At 43.4% G+C, this 22,543-nt stretch overlaps 1 protein-coding gene across 1 annotated transcript in view; it reads right to left on the bottom strand.

Moving 5' to 3' along the window:
- LOC137411570 (inositol 1,4,5-triphosphate receptor associated 2-like) overlaps nucleotides 1-22,543 on the bottom strand; it is a 169,520-nt gene that overhangs the window by 21,478 nt on the left and 125,499 nt on the right. Inside the window, exon 15 of the mRNA XM_078781155.1 lies at nucleotides 17,634-17,729. Within this exon, the coding sequence (XP_078637281.1) occupies nucleotides 17,634-17,729 (96 nt within the window). The remainder of the gene's footprint in view (nucleotides 1-17,633; nucleotides 17,730-22,543) is intronic.

Raw genomic sequence — 22,543 nt, 5'->3', positions numbered from 1 at the left:
GACATGGGTAATGAACCTAGAGCAGCAATGAAGGCTGGAAAGGGTGGAAATGCGAATGGTTCGATGGATGTGCGGAGTATCGTTGAGAGAGAGGAAGACAAATGATGAATTGCGAAAGATGATGGGAATATTGCCTGTGATTGATGCTGTAAAGAGGAACAGGTTGAGATGGTTTGGTCATGTGTTGAGGAAGGATGAAAGTGACTGGTTGAGAAGAGTGATGGAAATGAATGTAGAAGGAAGTAGAGGACGGGGAAGACCGAGAAAGACTTGGCTAAAGATGGTGGAAGAAGAAATGCGGGCAAGGGGGTTAACAAGGAGAGATGCAGAAAATAGGGCAAAATGGAGAAGATTGTCATGGGGGCCGCAAGGCTAACCCCCGCTCTAGCAGGGAAAATGGCCTTAAAATGCATGTTGTGTTGTTGTTGAACCCTATCGAATGCTTTCTCCAGATCAACAAACCCAAGAAACAACTTCTTCCTCTTCTCCACGTACTTCTCCTGTAACTGCCTCACAATGAAAAGTGCGTTTTTTGAGGGATTGATTGAGGAAAATGAAGGCATATATTTTTCGTGTCTGACTGGACCATTATGATCATTCTTGTACATGTGACTGAACCATTTCCCTCAAGGTAAGCTAATGCCCATTCTACGAAAAATGTCAATTTTGATTCCTCTCAATTAATATTTAATATTACTGCAGTCATTTCTTTTTATAATGGGTGTTAGCAAAAGTGTGGCTCTGGGGATTTTTTAATACAATGCATTATTCTCACACAACAGATTTTGGTAAGCAGTGATCACGAATCTACTGTCAGCTCTCACCCTTCTTGTCTTAAGCATTACACAGCAGTGAAGCACCTAACAGAACCCCTGCCACCTGATGAACCTACTGCCAAAAAGGCTTCTATCCAAACAAGACGCTGCAGTGTCCTACCCAAGTCGGATCAGCAGGGCCTGTTGAAAGGGACTTGTATTTTCTGTGGCAAAATCCGTAAGAAAAATGGAAAAAGAGGAGCCCAGACTGAAGATAGCGACAGTTGCCGGTTGTGAGTCACTTTGCCATCGGGTAAAGTCTTCGAAAAACGAACGTATCAAGAGTCTCATTCGGAGTGGCGTGGACCTGATCGCAAAGGAAGCAGAATACCACAAATCATGCCGGGTCCAGTTCCTGAGGAAGACTGATGATCAAGATAGGCCCAATGAAGGGAGCTCATCTCAGTCCTACCACAAGAGAGCATTTGCATCTCTGCTTTCATATATCCAGAACGAGGTGCTAGGAAAGCAACGATCTGTGTTAGTTAGTGATTTACTTGCATGTACAAAGAGGACTACACCAGTGTCTGAGGAGATGGGGCAGACATCCAGGCCTACACAGCTCAAAATCTTACCAGGAAGGTAAAAGACATTTCAAAGAAGAAAAAAAATCACAATAAAACTGGCAGACCCTCGGAAAGGCAACTTCATCTATACTTCTGCTCTTCCAGAAGAGGATGCCAAGGCTCGCCTTTATGAGGATTCTAAACGGTATGAACAGGATAACAAGTTAAGATGGGCCGCTCTCCATCTTAGATCTCTGATGATGCAGCTCCTGAAGACCAAGACCCCAAATCCTGCAACAGTCCAAAATTTGAAGGAATGCACCGCCAGAGATACCAGCACAGCTGGACCTGTTCTTCAGATGTCTCCTTGGTGGCATGACACTAACTTACAAGTTAGTCGACCGAAAGGTACCTGCAATGGCATCGGATGCCATTTACAGCAGCACTCATGGTACCGTAAAACCACATGGTACTGATGTCAGCATCGACCTCATGGTACCACAGCTCATCGTTGTTGCCAAAGATTAAATACATCAGGTTCTATCTTTTTCTTTTTCTTTTTTTCTCCACAGTCAATGAGTAGAAGTGTTTTGTTTTCATGTTTAAAACATTGATAGCATTTTCAGTTGACATTTCCATAAATTGTTCCCCTGACTAATCCATACCTGTTTCAGCAGTATGCAATTTATCCAACCATGATATCGGAAACGCTTTCTTTAATATTACGAACTTAAAGGGAAATAATAGTTTTTTTTTTGTTTTTTTGTATACAAGATCGAGGCTCGTGAAAGAGCGAACATTAATCACACAGAAAGACAAACCGACACATAAAACATATAACATCGGGAGCGGTAGACAAGATGGGGAGAGAGGGGGAAGGACACAAACACAACATTTGAGAGCAGGGACCGAGAGACATGGAGACATCGAGAGATCTGAGAGAGGGCGAGGGCTTTGGGGGGGGGGGGGGGGCATGGGAAGGGGGCGGTGGGAGAGGTATAAAACATATGGACACTGCCAGGACTTCCAGGAAAGAAGTTGGAATTTCAAACAAGGTGGATCTGGGGTGAATTAGCGGGGGTAGAAAAGATCAAGGTTTTGGATGGGGGAAGATAAGAGATGGTGGTGAACAGCTGTTTTAAAGACCTGGAGGGAGGAGTGGGATTGAAGGGAGTGAGGGAGTTTGTTCCAGAGGCGGGAGAAAAGAGGAATGAAAGAGTGAAGGTGAGCAGAGAGCCGAGATTTCGGCAGTTTAACCATCAGAGGGTTGCTGGCAGATCTTGTGCGACCTGTAGGAATATTTGGGGGACAGAGCACAGAGAGAGCTGGGGGTGCAAGGCCGGAGAGGAGTCGGTAGAAGACAGAAAGACCACCTACCTGCCTGCGGTGAGTGAGTGAAAGGCCCTCAGAGATAGCTTCATCGCGGGAGATTCCAATAATTCTGAAAGCTTTGGTTTCAACAGCGTGAAGCCGAGCTAGGTGTGAGGCAGGAGCACCGGCCCATAGGGGAGAACAGTATTCCATTGAGCTGCGGATGAAAGCCTTGTATGTGGTGAGGAGCTCAGGTGTGCCGAGGAAGGACTTCGCACGACGGAGGATGCCCAGTCGGCGACTGGCTTTGGAGGCCAGCTTGGAAATGTGGTTTTCCCAAGAAAGATCATGGCAGATAGTGAGACCCAAAATCTTGAGCAACAGAACTTCTTGGAGAGGATTGTTGAGAAAGTAGATGGGAGGGTTGTCCAGTCGATCTTTTCGGAGAGACATAGTAAGAGTGTGAGATTTGTCAGGATTGAAAGACATGTTCCACTTGTTTGACCAGTCTGTGATTTTGTCCAGGTCTTCAGAGAGTGAGGAGGCAGCAGACTGCCGATCTGAGGGAAGAGGAATGGAGCGGCAGAGAGTGGAGTCATCAGCAAAGAGATAGAGAGGATTTTCGAGAGAGTCAGAGAGATCATTGATGAAGACCAGAAAAAGCACGGGGCCCAGAACACTGCCTTGGGGAACTCCAGCCTGAACAGGAAGAGGAGATGAGAGAAACCCATTCAGGGCCACACGTTGACGACGACTAGAGAGGAAGTCCGCCAGCCATGCGTGGAGATTTCCATGGATACCAAAGGAGGAGAGTTTGGTGAGCAGAGCGGGGTGCCAGACCGTGTCGAAGGCACGTGATATGTCGAGGGAGACAGCTCTAATTTCCTGTTTGGCATTGAGGACCTCCATCCATTGTTGAGACAGCAGAAGCAGCATGTCCAGAGTAGAGTGACCTGGTCTGAAACCAAATTGATGATCAGAGATCAAGCCATTGGAGAAGAGGAAAGATTTCATATCCGAAGCAATGATGGATTCCATGACTTTGCTGATAATTGGGAGAAGGCTGATTGGTCTGTAGTTGCTAGGATCTGTTTTTGCACCTTTTTTGTGCAAAGCGGTGATGTTGGCTGATTTCCAAGCAGATGGCAGTTGACCTTGAGCAAAAGAGAGGGTGAAGAGAACAGAGAGAGGGTGAGATAGAGCAGCAGAGCAGGATTTTAGGACCCGTGGGCTGATGCCGTCGGGTCCAGTTGCAGAATCAGAGTCGAGGGTTGACAGAAACTTTTCCACCTTGTCAGGAGGAAAGGACACGGAGTCCAGGAGCAGCAGGGTACGACTGGGTATGGTGGGTACAGAGAGGGATGGGTTTAACGTATTACATTTAACGTATTCGGCAACGTATTACATTAAACAGATAACGTCAGCGTCTTCACAATACCCACGACAAATGACGTGTTATACCTTACAAATCCCTGCTTTCCCCATGACTTGAAATAAAACATCTGATTTTCAAAAGTTATGTTGCTGTTATTCCACAGTATTTTATTCTCAATTTTATTATCATCAGGTTAACTCTCGACCTGATCGAGCTCAATTTTGGGGTGGTGGCATTGGGGCTGTCTGGCGGGCACACCCCACCACTGAAACTTGGCTGGCAGTGGTCATTCATGATTTCTGGGACTATGCCGAACATTTTCCAGTAGGTTTCACCGGGTTAACTTACGAGCTGATCTAGCGCAATTTTAGGGGTGGAGGCATTCGGGGGTGTCTGGCGGGCACAACCCACCACTGAAAATGTCTGGCAGTGGCCATTCATGATATCTGGGACTATGCCGAACATTTTCCAGTAGGTTTCACCGGGTTAACTTATGAGCTGACTTCGCTCAATTTTGGGGGTGGAGGCATTCGGGGGTGTCTGGCGGGCACAACCCACCACTGAAAATGTCTGGCAGTGGCCATTCATGATATCTGGGACTATGCCGAACATTTTCCAGTAGGTTTCACCGGGTTAACTTACGAGCTGATATAGCTCAATTTTGGGGGTGGAGTCATTCGGGGGTGTCTGGCAGGCATAACCCACCACTGAAACTGTCTGGCAGTGGTCATCAATGATATCTGGGACTATGCCGAACATTTTCCAGGACGTTTCACCGGGTTAACTCACGAGCTGATCTAGCTCAATTTTGGGGGACCGGTTATGTAAGTCTGGTAGGCACAACCCACCACTGAAACTGTCTGGCAGTGGTCATTCATGATATCTGGGACTATGCCGAACATTTTCCAGTAGGTTTCACCAGGTTAACTCACAGAGCTGATCTAGCTCAATTTTGGAGTCCCTTTCTAATGGCCCTTTTGACCACACCCACCATAATGTGCCCGGCAGACGTCCATTTCCTTATATGGACATGCACATGGACCATTGCTATATGCATGAAAATTGGTTAACTTTCCAGCTAGGCTGACCCCCCTGGGCTCCCGGTATATACTCCCCACAAACCAAATACTGCTCGAAAGCTTAGAGTATGAGGAATCCAAAAATACAGACACAAGTGAATTTCAGATACAAACAAGCGTTACGCCTCGGTCCCCCGTCAGGGAAGTGATGTGAGTTGACAAAGTGGAAGACGCAGAAAACATGCTATGATATGATATTTTGCTCACAAGGTTCAGACATACATGAGGGGCGGCCATCTTGGATTTTGACGTGGCGACCCAATTTTCAATAGCGTTCTTCCTTATGCCTAGATACACCCACACACCAGATTAGAAGTTGGTACTTCGCTTATTTTTCAAGATATTTCGCTCACAAGGTTCAGACATATATATGGTGGCGGCCATCTTTGATTTTGACGTGGCGACACAATTTTCAATGGCGTTCTTCCTTATGCCGAGATACACCCACACACCAAATTAGAAGTTGGTACTTCGCTTATTTTTCAAGATATTCATCTCACAAGGTTCAGACATACATGGCGGCGGCCATCTTGGATTTTGACGTGGCGACCCAATTTTAAACAGCCTTCTTGCTTGTGCCTAGATACACCCACACACCAGATTAGAAGTTGGTACTTCGCTTATTTTTCAAGATATTTCGCTCACAAGGTTCAGACATATATATGGTGGCGGCCATCTTGGATTTTGACGTGGCGACCCAATTTTCAACAGCGTTCTTCCTTATGCCTCGATACACCCACACACCAGATTAGAAGTTGGTACTTCGCTTATTTTTCAAGATATTCAGCTCACACGGTTCAGACATCCATGAAATCAGACATACATGGCGGCGGCCATCTTGGATTTTGACTTGGGTTGCACCCACACACCAAATTCGAATGCGGTCCTTCGCTTACGCATGCACACACACACGCCCGCACGCACGCAAGCACACACGCACGGACGGACGGAAGGATGGACGTACGGACGGACACATGGACGGAGGGGAAAACCATAGTCCCCCTTTCGCTCCGCTGTGTGACTGGGGACAATAAACATGTGAGCTTTAATTTTCTAGACACATACAAAAATATGTTTTTTTGGTTGACATAATTGAAACTGGAACTACTGCTAACTGCGTCAGTCAATCTGTTATTTATCCCTTTGGGTAGTTAGTATGGGTATATCCAAAGAGACCAGTGATGGCTTTTCAGTGAATTGTAATGATAATTACACAAAATATTTTTTCTTTGTTTTTAAAGAAAAATACAAGGATTTTTTTCACAACTCAATTTGTAGTAGGGGTATCTTAAAAAGCCATCATTAATTCATCCAACATGTTAAGATGATTAATTTAACTGCCAAATTTCATTCAATTTGGATGATTAGTTTTCAAGTTATTTCAAATTATTTCTTTGGAAATAAGTGATTCTTTGGAAATAATTTGGACCAAATTTCTTTGGAAATAATTTGGACCAAATTTCTTTGGAAATAAGTCCCATTCAAAACAGTTTGATTCTGAAAATATATCCTTCAAAGAACACTTTGACATGAAAAACAACAATGTTTTTTTTTTTGTTTTTTTTTACCCCACTGCACACCTTAACCTTTAGAATTAGCCTTTAGAATTAGCCTTTAGAATTAACCTTTATAATTAGCCTTTAGAATTAGCCTTTGGAATTAGCCTTTAGAATTAACCTTTATAATTAGCCTTTATGATTAGCCTTTAGAATTAGCCTTTAGAATTAACCTTTAGAATTAGCCTTTAGAATTAGCCTTTAGAATTAACCTTTATAATTAACCTTTATAATTAGCCTTTATAATTAGCCTTTATAATTAGCCTTTATAATTAGCCTTTATAATTAGCCTTTAGAATTAGCCTTTAGAATTAGCCTTTAGAATTAGCCTTTAGAATTAGCCTTTAGAATTAGCCTTTGGAATTAGCCTTTAGAATTAGCCTTTAGAATTAACCTTTATAATTAGCCTTTATGATTAGCCTTTAGAATTAGCCTTTAGAATTAACCTTTAGAATTAGCCTTTAGAATTAACCTTTATAATTAACCTTTATAATTAGCCTTTTGGATGTTAGGGTTAGGGTTAGGGTTAGGGTTAGGGTTGTTGTTTCATGTGGAGGACATTCTAAGTCACCGGTCAAGACCTACATCTGTGACGCTGTCATCAGGTGACACAGATGTCTTTGTGTGCCTGTTATACCACATCACAGTCAATTGGAGAGATATTGGCCTCCAAGAGCTCTGGCTCGTCCACAACTCAGGAGTGAAAAGATCAATATTACCACTCTATGATATCTGCACAGCACTGGGAGACGAGCTCACAAAGTGTCTCCCAGCACTCCATGCGCTGACTGGGTGCGATACAACCAGCAAGATATCAACTAAACTTGCAGCCCTGAATGCTGTCCGCAAACTAGGAAATTCCTCTCTGATCCTGAATTTCGACTGCCCACAGCTAACAGAAAGCACAATAGAGATGGCGGAGACATTCTTGGTCAAGTGTCTCAAACCATCAACAGACCTGGAGATATTTGACGACCTGCGTGTCGCTGCATTTGATAGCAATGCCCTCAAGATGGACTTTGAGAGAACCGCTTGCACGTCAACTAATGCAAGAAAACATATCCAAAGAGGCTATTACCAACAGCAACTGTGGGTCCAAGCCCCATTTAGAGACGCCACCTTGATTATGAATGCCGAGTCTTATGGTTTTGTAAGGGGCAGTTTATTAGTCCCGGAGATTGTGATCTCAAAACCCGAAGGCCTGCCAGATCCCTGTAGGTGTGGCAAGTGTGCTCGTAAGAATGGGTGTCCATGCAGGGTAGCTGATTTCAAGTGTTGCAAGTACTGCATATGCAAAGGAGGTGATTGTTGTAAAAACCCTATCACTGAATGAACACTGCTCATCATCCTCATAACTGGACTCTGTTGTGTTACTCTTCATGTTCCTGTTCCCAACCCTGGTTTATGTGACACATAAACAGTACTATTGTGGTGTTCAAAGTTGTATTGTTGGCTGTTGGGCAAATTCCCTGCTGATCTTTGAAACATTAAGCTCTCTCGGTACTGCTGCCTACTAAAGTAATAAGTTTTTTTTTTGTTTTTTTTCATTTTAAGTTAACATTCCATTGATAATAGTATAATTGAAAATACAATTTCTTTACAATAATCAAATGCTCGCTTTCTTTACTATGATATGGCAATTCCAGTATGTAGGTAGTTGTATGGTAATAAGTTGACCTAACGCTTTTTAGTCATTTTCTCGTAGAAAACCCATTTGGAAATATATGACCTCTTAAACATGGCCATTCTGAACATTTTAAGCACCTCAGAAAATCTGTAGCTCCAACGGTATAGAAGATAGAGCTATGTCGGAAATAGCACTTCCTATGAAAAAGGTCGTGGTCATTTTTTAAAGGGCGTGGTCATTTTCGGGCTTTTCGCCCCGGATAGAGATTTTGGCACACATCCCAGGTTGTTCCTGGGGGTGATATTAGCCTATAACAGTTGAGGTATCCTCTCCTAAATTATTTGCATACATATGTGAGTCAGGTCCTGGACTATGATGGCTTTTCAGTAAATTGTAATGATAATTACACAAAATATTTTTTCTTTGTTTTTAAAGAAAAATACAAGGATTTTTTTCAAAACTCAATTTGTTGTAGGGGTATCTTAAAAAGCCATCATTAATTCATCCAACATGTTGAGATGATTATTAATGCCAAATTTCATTCAACTTGGATGATTAGTTTTCAAGTTATTTCAACTTATTTCTTTGGAAATAAGTGATTCTTTGGAAATAATTTGGACCAAATTTCTTTGGAAATAAGTACCAATCAAAACAGTTTGATTCTGAAAATATATACTTCAAAGAACACTTTGACATGAAAAACAACAATGTTTTAATTTTCTTATTTTTCACCCCGCTGCACACCTTAACCTTTAGAATTAGCCTTTATAATTAGCCTTTAGAATTAGCCTTTAGAATTAACCTTTATAATTAGCCTTTAGAATTAGCCTTTAGAATTAGCCTTTAGAATTAGCCTTTAGAATTAACCTTTAGAATTAGCCTTTAGAATTAACCTTTATAATTAACCTTTATAATTAGCCTTTATAATTAGCCTTTATAATTAGCCTTTATAATTAGCCTTTATAATTAGCCTTTAGAATTAGCCTTTAGAATTAACCTTTATAATTAGCCTTTATAATTAGCCTTTATAATTAGCCTTTAGAATTAGCCTTTAGAATTAGCCTTTAGAATTAACCTTTATAATTAGCCTTTAGAATTAGCCTTTATAATTAGCCTTTAGAATTAGCCTTTAGAATTAGCCTTTAGAATTAGCCTTTAGAATTAGCCTTTATAATTAGCCTTTAGAATTAGCCTTTATAATTAGCCTTTATAATTAGCCTTTAGAATTAACCTTTAGAATTAGCCTTTATAATAAGCCTTTAGAATTAGCCTTTATAATTAGCCTTTAGAATTAGCCTTTATAATTAGCCTTTAGAATTAACCTTTATAATTAGCCTTTATAATTAGCCTTTATAATTAGCCTTTATAATTAGCCTTTATAATTAGCCTTTAGAATTAGCCTTTAGAATTAACCTTTATAATTAGCCTTTATAATTAACCTTTAGAATTAACCTTTAGAATTAGCCTTTAGAATTAGCCTTTAGAATTAACCTTTATAATTAACCTTTATAATTAGCCTTTATAATTAGCCTTTAAAATTAGCCTTTAGAATTAGCCTTTAGAATTAACCTTTATAATTAACCTTTATAATTAGCCTTTAGAATTAGCCTTTATAATTAGCCTTTATAATTAGCCTTTAGAATTAGCCTTTATAATTAACCTTTATAATTAGCCTTTATAATTAGCCTTTAGAATTAGCCTTTAGAATTAACCTTTATAATTAGCCTTTATAATTAGCCTTTAGAATTAACCTTTATAATTAGCCTTTAGAATTAGCCTTTAGAATTAGCCTTTAGAATTAGCCTTTAGAATTAACCTTTATAATTAACCTTTATAATTAGCCTTTATAATTAGCCTTTATAATTAGCCTTTAGAATTAGCCTTTATAATTAGCCTTTAGAATTAGCCTTTAGAATTAGCCTAAAGAATTAACCTTTAGAATTGGCCTTTAGAATTAGCCTTTAGAATTAGCCTTTAGAATTAGCCTTTAGAATTAACCTTTATAATTAGCCTTTATAATTAGCCTTTATAATTAACCTTTATAATTAGCCTTTAGAATTAACCTTTATAATTAGCCTTTGTAATTAGCCTTTAGAATTAACCTTTATAATTAGCCTTTAGAATTAGCCTTTATAATTAGCCTTTATAATTAGCCTTTATAATTAGCCTTTATAATTAGCCTTTATAATTAGCCTTTATAATTAGCCTTTATAATTAGCCTTTATAATTGGCCTTTAGAATTAGCCTTTAAAATTAGCCTTTAGAATTAGCCTTTAGAATTCGCCTTTATAATTAACCTTTATAATTAGCCTTTATAATTAACCTTTAGAATTTGCCTTTATAATTAACCTTTAGAATTAGCCTTTATAATTAGCCTTTAGAATTAACCTTTATTATTAGCCTTTAGAATTAACCTTTATAATTAGCCTTTGTAATTAGCCTTTAGAATTAACCTTTATAATTAGCCTTTATAATTAGCCTTTCGAATTAGCCTTTCGAATTAGCCTTTAGAATTAGCCTTTAGAATTAGCCTTTAGAATTAGCCTTTAGAATTAGCCTTTAGAATTAGGCTTTAGAATTAGCCTTTAGAATTAGCCTTTAGAATTAGCCTTTAGAATTAGCCTTTGTAATTAACCTTTATAATTAGCCTTTATAATTAGCCTTTAGAATTAACCTTTATAATTAGCCTTTAGAATTAACCATTATAATTAGCCTTTAGAATTAGCCTTTAGAACCCTTTAGAATTAAACATGGTGGGTTAGATGGGTTCTTCTTCATTTTTGAAGGATGCCTGGATGGATGCATGGAAGGCCGAATACTGAAGAGGCTTCACAGCTTAAAAATAAAGTTTCCAGGAATTCAATCACCATGTACTCATATTAAAATAATACTGCCTTTCGTAACGTGCATTGTAACAGTATCTGATATAATTGCGTTTTTGTGGGGACATGTCGATCTTCATGTTCTTTATCTTTTTACTCAATACATAATACTAGAGTAAATGTCTTCAAAAATGATGGGGCCAAGAGAATCACAAACATCACAGCACAGATGTAAAGAATATAAATTACAGGCTTGTGGATTTACTTTTGTTTCATAAAGAAAATTTCGATTATTTTGGAAATATATTATCAAAGTGATAATGGAATTTCAAATGACTGAATAAAATTACTCACCCGCATATATTTTTACAGCAAACATTTTTTACGAACGTCTCACTTCTAGCATTATAAATGTGAAAACAACCGGAATTGTCATGCGATCAATCCAATGCAGATGTGTGTGGCAAAAGTTTTGAATGGAATAAATTCACATTTCCTGAGTGGGAAAAAATGGCGACTGGGGCTAACACTGATATTGCATGTGCTCCCTTTCGGTGACCAACAAGACGTCACTTCCGTGAATGCGGTTACTTCCTCCGGTTACTTCCTCAGTTTTAGAGAAATAAATACACAAGGCATAGAATGTCTAATTACCATACTAGGCTATATTGGTATTGTTTCTCTGCTTTTTGTCCCAATTATAATTATGCTTTTCTTGTATTATTTTGCATGTAATTAACAAAGTCGGTTCAAGATATATGACCGTAATTTAAGTTATGGGATATCATCTATTGCCATATACTTACCTCTTCCAACATCTAATGAATGATTTCCAAATCAAACTCTCAAAGATAATTTTTTAAAACGTCATCGACCACACAAATATTTTCTATTACCTGAAAAAGGAATTTTGTAACAGAATATCAATATGTATGACAATATGTCTACAACAAGTTTGGTCATATTGATATGGTGGTGGTTCATGTGCAGCCTATGCCTGCTGGTTGCATCATTTTCTGGGGGAGCCACTGCTGCTGATGCAATGCCTCTCTATAACCAGTAAGTTGGTACTCATTTTGCCAACCTCGGAAGGATGACAGGCTGAGTTAACCCACCTGGTGTTAATTCAACGGAAGACAGGCTCATACTCACGACTTGAAGGTTTCAAGCCTGATAGACCTGAGCTTCGTCCTGGAGGTGGGGTCACGATCTTTATCAAAAACTCTCTTCCTCACTCTCCCAGAACTGCCCTCTCTCCACCTCACCCCCAGGAGTACCTCTGGCTACGGCTTCCCCTTCGCTCCCACCTTTTGTTCATATGTGTTCTGTACCGTCCACCAAACAGTGATGACTCCATTTACATTTTGCTGTCTGATAACATGGACCAACTTCTATCGACTCATACCAACTCTCTCTTCCTCATATGTGGTGATTTCAACTGTCATCATGCCAGCTGGTTGGGTGTGGGTTCCTCTCTCACCAGCCATGGCACATCAGCAAAGACTTCTGTGACTCACTGGGATTGACACAATCTGTCAATTTCCTGACCCGGATCTCAGCCAATGGAGTATCTTCTCTTCTAGACTTGGTTATGACAAACTTCCCTGCAAACGTCTGCTGCTCTTCTTCTGCTCCAATCGGTTCATCTGACCATATGCTTGTTAAAGTGGACATCTCTCTGGCCATTCTCAGAGAGCCTCCTCAACGTCGACGAGTCTGGCATTTCACTCAGGCCAACTGACACGGTCTTCAAGCAGACATCAATCATCTGGACTGGTCTGCCATCTCTACTGCCTCTGACATCAACTCATCCTGGGAATTCTTCCAAAGTAAACTGCTCTCTCTCATGCACAGATTTATCCCATCCCGTCTTCAGTTGTCATACCCTTCCTCCCGTGCATGGTACACGGATTCTTGTAGTGAGGCAGTTGCCCTGAAACAACTTGCCTTCGCCTCCTGGAAGGCAAATCCAACAGAAGGCAATCTCATTTACTTTCACAAAGCCTGGAACAAGTAAGGGTGTGTCGACCCTCAGGAGAGCAAGGAAACAATATTTCTCTACTCTCAAACCTGTCTTCCTCTTCCAAATTCTGGTGGGTGTCTTGTCAAATCTATTTCTGGTGTTTGTTCCCCCTCCATCCCCTCCCTTACCACAAACGGCTACACAGCTACAATCAGCCTCCCTGCAAAGTGAAAAAGCTGAATGTCTCAAATCTGTTTGCCTCAAAATCTTGTTTCCCAAACCTGCCTCTCTCTGTACCCACCGTACCCAGTCGTACCCAACTGCTCCTGGACTCTGTGTCCTTCTCTCCTAACAGGTGGAGAAGTTTCTGTCAATCCTCGACTCTGATACTGCAACTGGACCAGACGGCATCAGCCCAAGGGTCCTAAAATCCTGCTCTGCCACTCTTTCACACCCTCTCTCTGTCCTCTTCACCCTCTCTTTTGCTCAAGGTCATCTGCCTTCAGCTTGGAAAGCAGCCAACATTACCGCTGTCCACAAAAAATGTGCAAAAACAGATCCTTGCAACAACAGACCAATCAGCCTCCTCCCAATTATCAGCAAAGTCATGGAATCCATCATTGCTTCGGATATCAAATCCTTCCTCTTCTCCAATGGCTTGATCTCTGATCATCAATTTGGATTCAGACCAGGTCACTCTACTCTGGACATGCTGCTTCTGCCGTCTCACAACAATGGATGGAGGTCCTCAATGTCAAAGAGGAAATTAGACCCGTCTCCCTTGACATATCACATGCCTTCGATACGGTCTGGCACCCCACTCTGCTCACCAAACGCTCCTCCTATGGTATCCATGGAAATCTCCACGCAGGGCTTGCGGACCTCCTCTCTGGTCATAGTCAACGTGTGGCCCTGAATGGATTTCCCTCATCTCCCCTTCCTGTTCTGGCTGGAGTTCCCCAAGGCAGTGTTCTGGGCCCTGTGCTTGTTCTGGTCTTCATCGATGATCTCTCCGACTCTCGGGAAAGTCCTCTCTATCTCTTTTCTGATGACTCCACTCTCTGCCGCTCCATTCCTCATCCCTCAGATCAGCAGTCTGCAGCCTCCTCACTCTCTGTCGACCTGGACAAAATAACAGACTGGTCAAACAAGTAGAACATGTCTTTCAATCCTGACAAATCTCACACTCTCACTATGTCTCTTCGAAAAGACCGTCTGGACAACCTTCCCATCTACTTTCTCAACAATCCTCTCAAAGAAGTTCTGTCACTCAAGCTCTTGAGTCTCACAATCTGCCATGATCTTTCCTGGGAAAACACATTTCCAAGCTGGCCTCCAAAGCCAGTCGCCGACTGGGCATTCTCCCTCGTGCGAAGTCCTTCCTTGGCACACCTGAGCTCCTCACCACATACACGGCTTTCATCCGCAGCTCAATGGAATACTGCTCTCCCCTGTGGGCTGGTGCTCCTGCGTCACACCTAGCTCATCTTCACGCTGTTGAAACCAAAACTTTCAGAATCATTGGAATCTCCCTCGATGAAGCTAACTCTGAGGGCCTTTCATTCACTCACCGCAGGCAGGTTGGTAGTCTTTCTGTATTCTACCGACTCCTCTCTGGCCCAGCCCCCTACAACCCCCCCCCCCCCCCCCCCCAGCTTCAATCAGCCTGCTCCCAATTATCAGTAAAGTCATGGAATCCATCATTGCTTTGGATATGAAATCTTTCCTCTTCTCCAATGGCTTGATCTCTGATCATCAATTTGGTTTCAGACCAGGTCACTCTACTCTGGACATGCTGCTTCTGCTGTCTCAGCAATGGATGGAGGTCCTCAATGCCAAACAGGAAATCAGAGCTGTCTCCCTTGACATATCACGTGCCTTCGATACGGTCTGGCATCCAGCTCTGCTCACCAAACTCTCCTCCTATGGTATCCATGGAAATCTCCATGCATGGCTTGCGGACTTCCTCTCTGGTCGTAGTCAACGTGTGGCCCTGAATGGATTTCTCTCATCTCCCCTTCCCGTTCAGGCTGGAGTTCCCCAAGGCAGTGTGCTGGGCCCTGTGCTTTTTCTGGTCTTTATCAATGATCTCTCCGACTCTCTGGAAAATTCTCTGTATCTCTTTGCTGATGACTCCACTCTCTGCCGCTCCATTCCTCTTCCCTCAGATCGGCAGTCTGCAGCGTCTTCACTCTCTGAAGACCTGGACAAAATCACAGACTGGTCAAACATGTGGAACATGTCTTTCAATCCTGACAAATCTCACACTCTTACTATGTCTCTCCGAAAAGATCGACTGGACAACCCTCCCATCTACTTTCTCAACAATCCTCTCCAAGAAGTTCTGTCGCTCAAGCTTTTGGGTCTCACCATCTGCCATGATCTTTCTTGGGAAAACCACATTTCCAAGCTGGCCTCCAAAGCCAGTCGCCGACTGGGCATCCTCCGTCGTGCGAAGTCCTTCCTAGGCACACCTGAGCTCCTCACCACATACAAGGCTTTCATCCGCAGCTCAATGGAATACTGTTCTCCCCTATGGGCTGGTGCTCCTGCCTCACACCTGGCTCGGCTTCACGCTGTTGAATCCAAAGCTTTCAGAATCATTGGAATCTCCCGCGATGAAGCTATCTCTGAGGGCCTTTCACTCACTCACCGCAGGCAGGTAGGTGGTCTTTCTGTCTTCTACCGACTCCTCTCCGGCCTTGCTCCCCCAGCTCTCTCTGTGCTCTGTCCCCCAAATATTCCTACAGGTCGCACAAGATCTGCCAGCCACCCTCTGATGGTTAAACTGCCGAAATCTCGGCTCTCTGCTCACTTTCACTCTTTCATTCCTCTTTTCTCCCGCCTCTGGAACAAACTCCCACACTCACTTCAATCACACTCCTCCCTCCAGGTCTTCAAAACAGCTGTTCACCACCATCTCTTATCTTCCCCCATCCAAAACCTTGATCTTTTCTACCCCCACTAATTCACCCCAGATCCACCTTGTTTGAAATTCCAACTTCTTTCCTGGAAGTCTTGGCAGTGTCCATATGTTTTATACCTCTCCCACCCCCCCCCCCCCTTCCCATGCCTTCCCCCCAAAGCCCTCTCCCTCCCACAGTTCTCTCGATGTCTCCATGTCTCTCGGTCCCTGCTCTCAAATGTTGTGTTTGTGTCCTTCCCCCTCTCTCCCCATCTTGTCTACCGCTCCCGATGTTATTTGTTTTGTGTGTCTGTTTGTCTTTCTGTGTGATTAATGTTCGCTCTTTCACGAGCCTCGATCTTGTATACAAAAAAAAAAAAAAAAAACCCTGGCTGTGCTATGTCCCCCAAATACTCATACAGGTCGCACAAGATCTGCCTGCAACCCTCTTCTGGTGAAACTGCCAAAATCAAGACTCCCTGCTCACCTTCACTCTTTCATTGCTCTTTTCTCCCGCCTCTGAAACAAACTCCCTCACTCTCTTCAATCCCACTCATCCCTCCAGGTTTTTAAAACAGCTGTTCACCACCATCTCTTATCTCCCCCCATCCAAAACCTTGATCTGTTCTACCGCTGTTAATTCACCCCAGATCCACTTTTATGAAATACCGACTTCTTTCCTGGAAGTCCGAGCTGTGTCCATGTGTTTTATACCTCTCCCACCCACCACTCCCCTCCCCCCCTTTCCCACGCCTCCTCCCCCCAAAGCCCTCTCCCTCCCACAGATCTCCTGATGTGCCTGCTCACAAATGTTGTACTTGTGTGCTTCCCCCTCTCTCCCCATCTTGTCTCCCGCTCCCTTTATTTTGTCTGATGTGTCCGTTTGTTTTTTTTGTCATTAATGTAGTCTTACACGAGTCTCGATCTTGTATACACACACACACAAAAAAAAGACAGCCACCTTAGCCGTTAAGCCCACACTAGGCTATCGTGATATGAAAACTACAATATGTCCGTTTTTTTGCAAGCAGCGGGGCACCTCACAAAACCACACATAACTCGCTCGAAAGTGTGCGTAGAAAGTGACACCCTAGCTCATGATACTAATGAAGCTTTTCTCTTTTCAAAGGTACCATACAAGTAATGTTGTGGAGGGGATGGGTGCAACAAAATTGATTTTTAGTGGTCCTTTTTAAACTTGATTCTCAGACTAACACAAAAACAAGTAACAATGACCAGAAGGGAAAAATGGGAAAGGATCAGTGTGTGTAAAAGAGATCAGCGATTTTAGACTTCTAGTATCGAACTATCAATGTTGGCAACTTTTCCTTGTACTGTCAAACGACTTGTACATTAAAAACTATCAAACATGGTTTCCTACAAATACGATAAAACATATCATGACTCCAACAATGAATGCCATGTTGGTGATATCTCTGACTCGCATGTCAGTTATTAGTTGCAGGAGGAAACAATGTCTGAAAAGGAACCTTTTGATGGTTTTCAACAATGTCCAAAGTATCCTTGTAAAGTGCTACCTTCAGATGGAAAATTCCCTAAATTAACTTCACTACCACACTGAACCCTGCTGTAAGTGGTGCTGACACAGGAACTCGCACAACGTGTAGGTAGCACCTTTTGTTGCAGGAACAAGTGGCACATGCAGATACCTACCTGCAGCAAGGGAGAAATATCAATGGGGAGTGCCGATCGGCCCGTGTAGGAAGGTAGAATACCACAGAAAGGAGAAGGTAGCTGTGACTCGACTTCCTGGACATGCAGCAGACAAGAACGTGAATTAGTTACCATTTTTCATTGTAGACCTTCCTCATCTTTAGATATTTGTTTAATGAGGGGCTTTGTCCATTAAATGTATTAATTTCTACTACCTCTGTTTGCCACCATCATGTGTGCCTTTTCTTACAAACTTTGCTATTTTGAAATAAATAGGTTGCCAAAGAAAACCATACTTTACATTCATGCACATTAGAAAGAAAAAAATGCATCCACAATTTCCATATGTAGATGCAATACTGTAATTACTTGTGTATAAGCTGCACTTTTTTCCCCCAGAAATACTTGATCAAACTTTGGGGTGCATATTATCCACTAAAAATGAAAGCTCTATTTCTCCACAGCTCTCACACTGACACAAGAAAAACCTTCGTTACTGGGTGCCACAATCTTAAAAATGCAGTGCATTGTGGGATGTCTAATCTAATTTTGCTACCTCGGAGACATGCTGAATGGAGAAGGTGGATCAGACTCGGCAACGGTTGCAAGAGCGAGATGTGCATGGAAGAAGTTTCGGGAACTGAGTGGCGTGCTGATGAGGAGGGGAGTGTCGTTGAAGCTGAAGGGAAAGGTGTATGCTGCATGTGTGAGAAGTGTTATGATTTATGGGAGCGAGACATGGGTAATGAACGTAGAGCAGCAACGAAGGTTGGAAAGGGTGGAAATGCGAATGGTTCGACGGATGTGCGGAGTATCGTTGAGAGAGAGGAAGACAAATGATGATTTGCGAAAGATGATGAGAATAGAGCCATTCATCTATAGAGAATAGATGATGGAGTCAATTTGCACCCTCGATTGTTGAACAAGGAGGCTTCCTTCGATCTCTGCACAGCATCGAAGTCCTTTCCAAGGGTGTGGTGCTGACCGGGCCGCCATGGTGTTCGCATTACAGCCCGACCGAATATCGTCGCTTCGTGGCTGCTTTCCGCCGCCGAAATCCAGCGTGGCTTGGGCGATTCTGCCCCTGTTTGGAGAATACCCAGCGAGGCCTTCATCGGGGCCAAGCAAGCAAGGGCGTGTCAGGACCTGGTTCGCGCCATTGACCGAGTGGTTCGCACCAACCGAAGCTGTTTTCGGATGACGTGCTGATGTCTTTGGACTTCGCGCCAGGCTCTGGGCCGACCGGGCCGACTTGGTGTGTGGTGCTGATATTTTGAGAGGCTTGATTTAATACCCCAGCCTCTCAATCCCACCTCGGTGTGGTGCTGACCGGGCCGCCGTGGTGCTGACCGGGGAAGCATGGCGTGGTGCTGAAGGGGCCCCCGCAGCCGTGATGCCCTCCCCCTCCCCCCAGAACCCCAATAATTTCCATTGTTTTAAACGTTTCCCAGTGTGTACCCTGGATTAGAATAGGTACAACGTATCCCTGCGTGTCGTAAGAGACGACTAAGAGGGTTGGCGTCAGGAAGGGCATCCGGCCATAAAAAAAAAAACATTGCCTCAAAAAAGAGAACCATGACAATTACAACTACATATGGGCAGGGTCAGCCCGAAGTGGAGATCGGTTTCTGAGGTTTGGGACATGGAATGTAGGGACAATGACAGGGAGATCAGGAGAAGTGGTGGAAGTATTGGTCAGAAGAAGCAAGCAATGTGTACATATGTTGTGTGCAAGAGACGAGATGGAAGGGAAGTGGTGTGAGAATGGTGAAGGGTAGGCAGGGACAAAAATACAAAGTTTGTGTGGCAAGGGTGCCTGGAGGGCGTGAATGGTGTTGGTGTCCTGTTTTCTGAGGAGTTTGTAGACAGTGTGGTGAGTGTGACTAGATTGAGTGATAGGTTGATGATGGTGAAAATGATGATTGGAAAGCTCTTGGTGAACGTCATCTCAGGATATGCTCCGCAGGTTGGTCGGAGCGATGAAGAGAAGGACAAGTTCTGGTGTGCGATAGAGAAGCTGATGGAAAACGTGAAAGATGAGGAAGTTGTTGTGGTAGGAGGAGACCGAAATGGACATGTGGGAAGGAGTATGGATGGTTTTGAGGGAGTTCATGGGGGTTACGGATATGGTGTGAGAAATGGAGAAGGTGAAAGGATTTTGGAGTTTGCTGATGGAGCTGATTTGTTGATTTGTAATACTCAGTTCCAGAAAGAGGATAATAAGCCTGTTGCATACACGTCAGGTGGGTCGACGACAACCGTTGACTACCTGATGGTGCATAGGCGAGATAGAGGGCACCTCCGGGACAGAAAGGTGATCCCGGGGGAGGAGGCTGTTTCACAGCACCACTTGGTTGTCTGCGACATAAGGGTGAAAGGTGCGAGGAGAGCTCGGCGGGTGAAGTACCAACCGAGAATGAAGGTGTGGAGGTTGAAAGAGGTGACAGTAAGGGAGGCATTAAAAGAGAGGCTGAGTAGGGTAGAGGATGATGTGGTTGAGCTTGAAAGTGGTTGGATGTCAATGAAAGCTAGTCTGTTGGGAGCCGTTGGTGAGGTAGGTGGATGGACAAAAGGACCACCGAGGCACTCGGAAACATGGTGGTGGGATGATGAAGTTGGAAAGAGGATTGACGAGAAGAGGAAGAAGTTCAAGGAGTGGCAGAAGGCGAAGGGTACGGGAGCAGAAACAGCAGAGCATGAAAGTTATAAGGCAGCCAATAAGGCTGCAAAGAAAGAGGTAGCAAAGGCGCAGGAGGCATGTAGGAAAATGTTCGGAGAACGCTTGGATTCGGCAGAGGGTCAGAGAGCAGTATTCAGGATTGCAAAGCAGATAGCGAAAGAGAGGTGTGATGTGATGGGGGTGAGTTGCTTGAAGGATGAAGTGGGACAAATCGTTGTCGACCCAGATGGAATTAAAGGAAGATGGAAAAGATATATGGAAATGCTGTTGAATACAGAGAATGAATGGGATGGCAACATAGAGAGTAACCCAGTTTTAGGACCGGCAGAGAAGATAACTGAGAAGGAAGTTGAGGAAGCGATAAAAGCAATGAAGAGTAGAAATGCGGGAGGGCCGACGGGAATTGTGGGAGATATGTTGAAGGCAGCAGGAAGTTGGGGTGTGAAGAGAATGACAGAGATCTGTAATCTGGCGGTGAAAGAAGGCCGCATTCCAGTGGATTGGGAACTGAGTACCCTCATCCCTCTATACAAGGGGAAAGGTGACCCTCTGGAGTGTGGCTCGTACCGAGTGATAAAGTTATTGGAGCATGGAATGAAGGTATTGGAAAGGGTTTTGGAGAGGAGGATAAGGAAGAAAGTGAAGATCGACGAAATGCAGTTTGGATTTATGCCAGGAAGAGGAACGACAGACGCGCTTTTTATTGTGAGGCAGTTGCAGGAGAAGTACATGGAGAAGAGGAAGAAGTTGTTTCTTGGGTTTGTTGATCTGGAGAAAGCATTCGATAGGGTTCTACGCAAAGTATTGACATGGGCAATGAGGAAGTTAGGAGTGGAGGAATGGTTGATCAGAGTAGTGATGGCAATGTACAACAGAGCGCGCACAGCTGTAAGGACAAAGGACGGGAACAGTGGTGAGTTTGAGGTGAAGGTGGGAGTGCATCAGGGGTCGGTACTAAGTCCACTACTATTTGTAGCTGTGATGGAGGTGCTGGCTCAGAACGTAAAGGAGGGTTTACTGTGAGAGTTGTTGTATGCAGATGATCTGGTGTTGATTGCAGAAAGTATGGATGGACTGAAGGAAAAGATGAACACGTGGAAGGAATGTATGGAGACAAAAGGTCTGAAGGTGAATATCGGAAAGACGAAGGTGATGGCAAGTGGTAAAGCATGTGGTGAGGTGGAAAGAACTGGGAAGTGGCCCTGTGCTGTGTGCAGGAAGGGTGTCGGAGTGAACTCCATTCAATGTACAATGTGCGCTGAGTGGGTTCATCAAAAATGTAGTGGTCTGAGAGGGTCATTAACCAGTGTGGCAGCTCCATTCAAATGAAAGGTGTGCACAGAGGGAGCTGCAGATGGAGGAAATGTTGAGTTCGATCTTGGAGACGGCGTGAGGCTGGAAGGTGTGAAAACATTTTGCTACCTCGGACACATGCTGAATGGAGAAGGTGGATCAGACTCGGCAACGGTTGCAAGAGCGAGATGTGCATGGAAGAAGTTTCGGGAACTGAGTGGCGTGCTGATGAGGAGGGGAGTGTCGTTGAAGCTGATGGGAAAGGTGTATGCTGCATGTGTGACAAGTGTTATGATTTATGGGAGCGAGACATGGGTAATGAACGTAGAGCAGCAGCGAAGGTTGGAAAGGGTGGAAATGCGAATGGTTCGATGGATGTGCGGAGTATCGTTGAGAGAGAGAAAGACAAATTATGATTTGCGAAAAATGATTGGAATAGAGCCTGTGATTGATGTTGTGAAGAGGAACAGGTTGAGAGGGTTTGGTCATATGTTGAGGAAGGATGAAAGTGACTGGTTGAGAAGAGTGACGGAAATGAATGTAGAAGGAAGTAGAGGACGGGGAAGACCAAGAAAGACTTGGCTAAAGATGGTGGAAGAAGAAATGCGGGCAAGGGGGTTAACAAGGAGAGATGCAGAAAATAGGGCAAAATGGAGAAGATTGTCATGGGGACCGCAAGGCTAACCCCCACTCTAGCAGGGAAAATGGCCTTAAAATGCATGTTGTCGTTGTTGTTGTGGGATGTCTAATGCAACATTGAACGTATTGTTGGGGATTTGGGAATTGTGTGTGTAATTTGATGTCAAACGTGTTGTAAATATCACCCTCTGTAGTATAAAGATCAAAGGTCGTCCGTAGTTAGGCCATCGCACACACGTAGCAAATCATAGATTTCCCTCATTAGTTATGTCCTTAGTAAATGTCAGCATAAGGCTCT

Source organism: Myxine glutinosa, chromosome 7 (assembly GCF_964187855.1).
Source record: "Myxine glutinosa chromosome 7, kmMyxGlut1.1, whole genome shotgun sequence".
Lineage (NCBI taxonomy): Eukaryota > Metazoa > Chordata > Myxini > Myxiniformes > Myxinidae > Myxine > Myxine glutinosa.
This window is presented reverse-complemented; position numbering and strand designations above follow the sequence as displayed.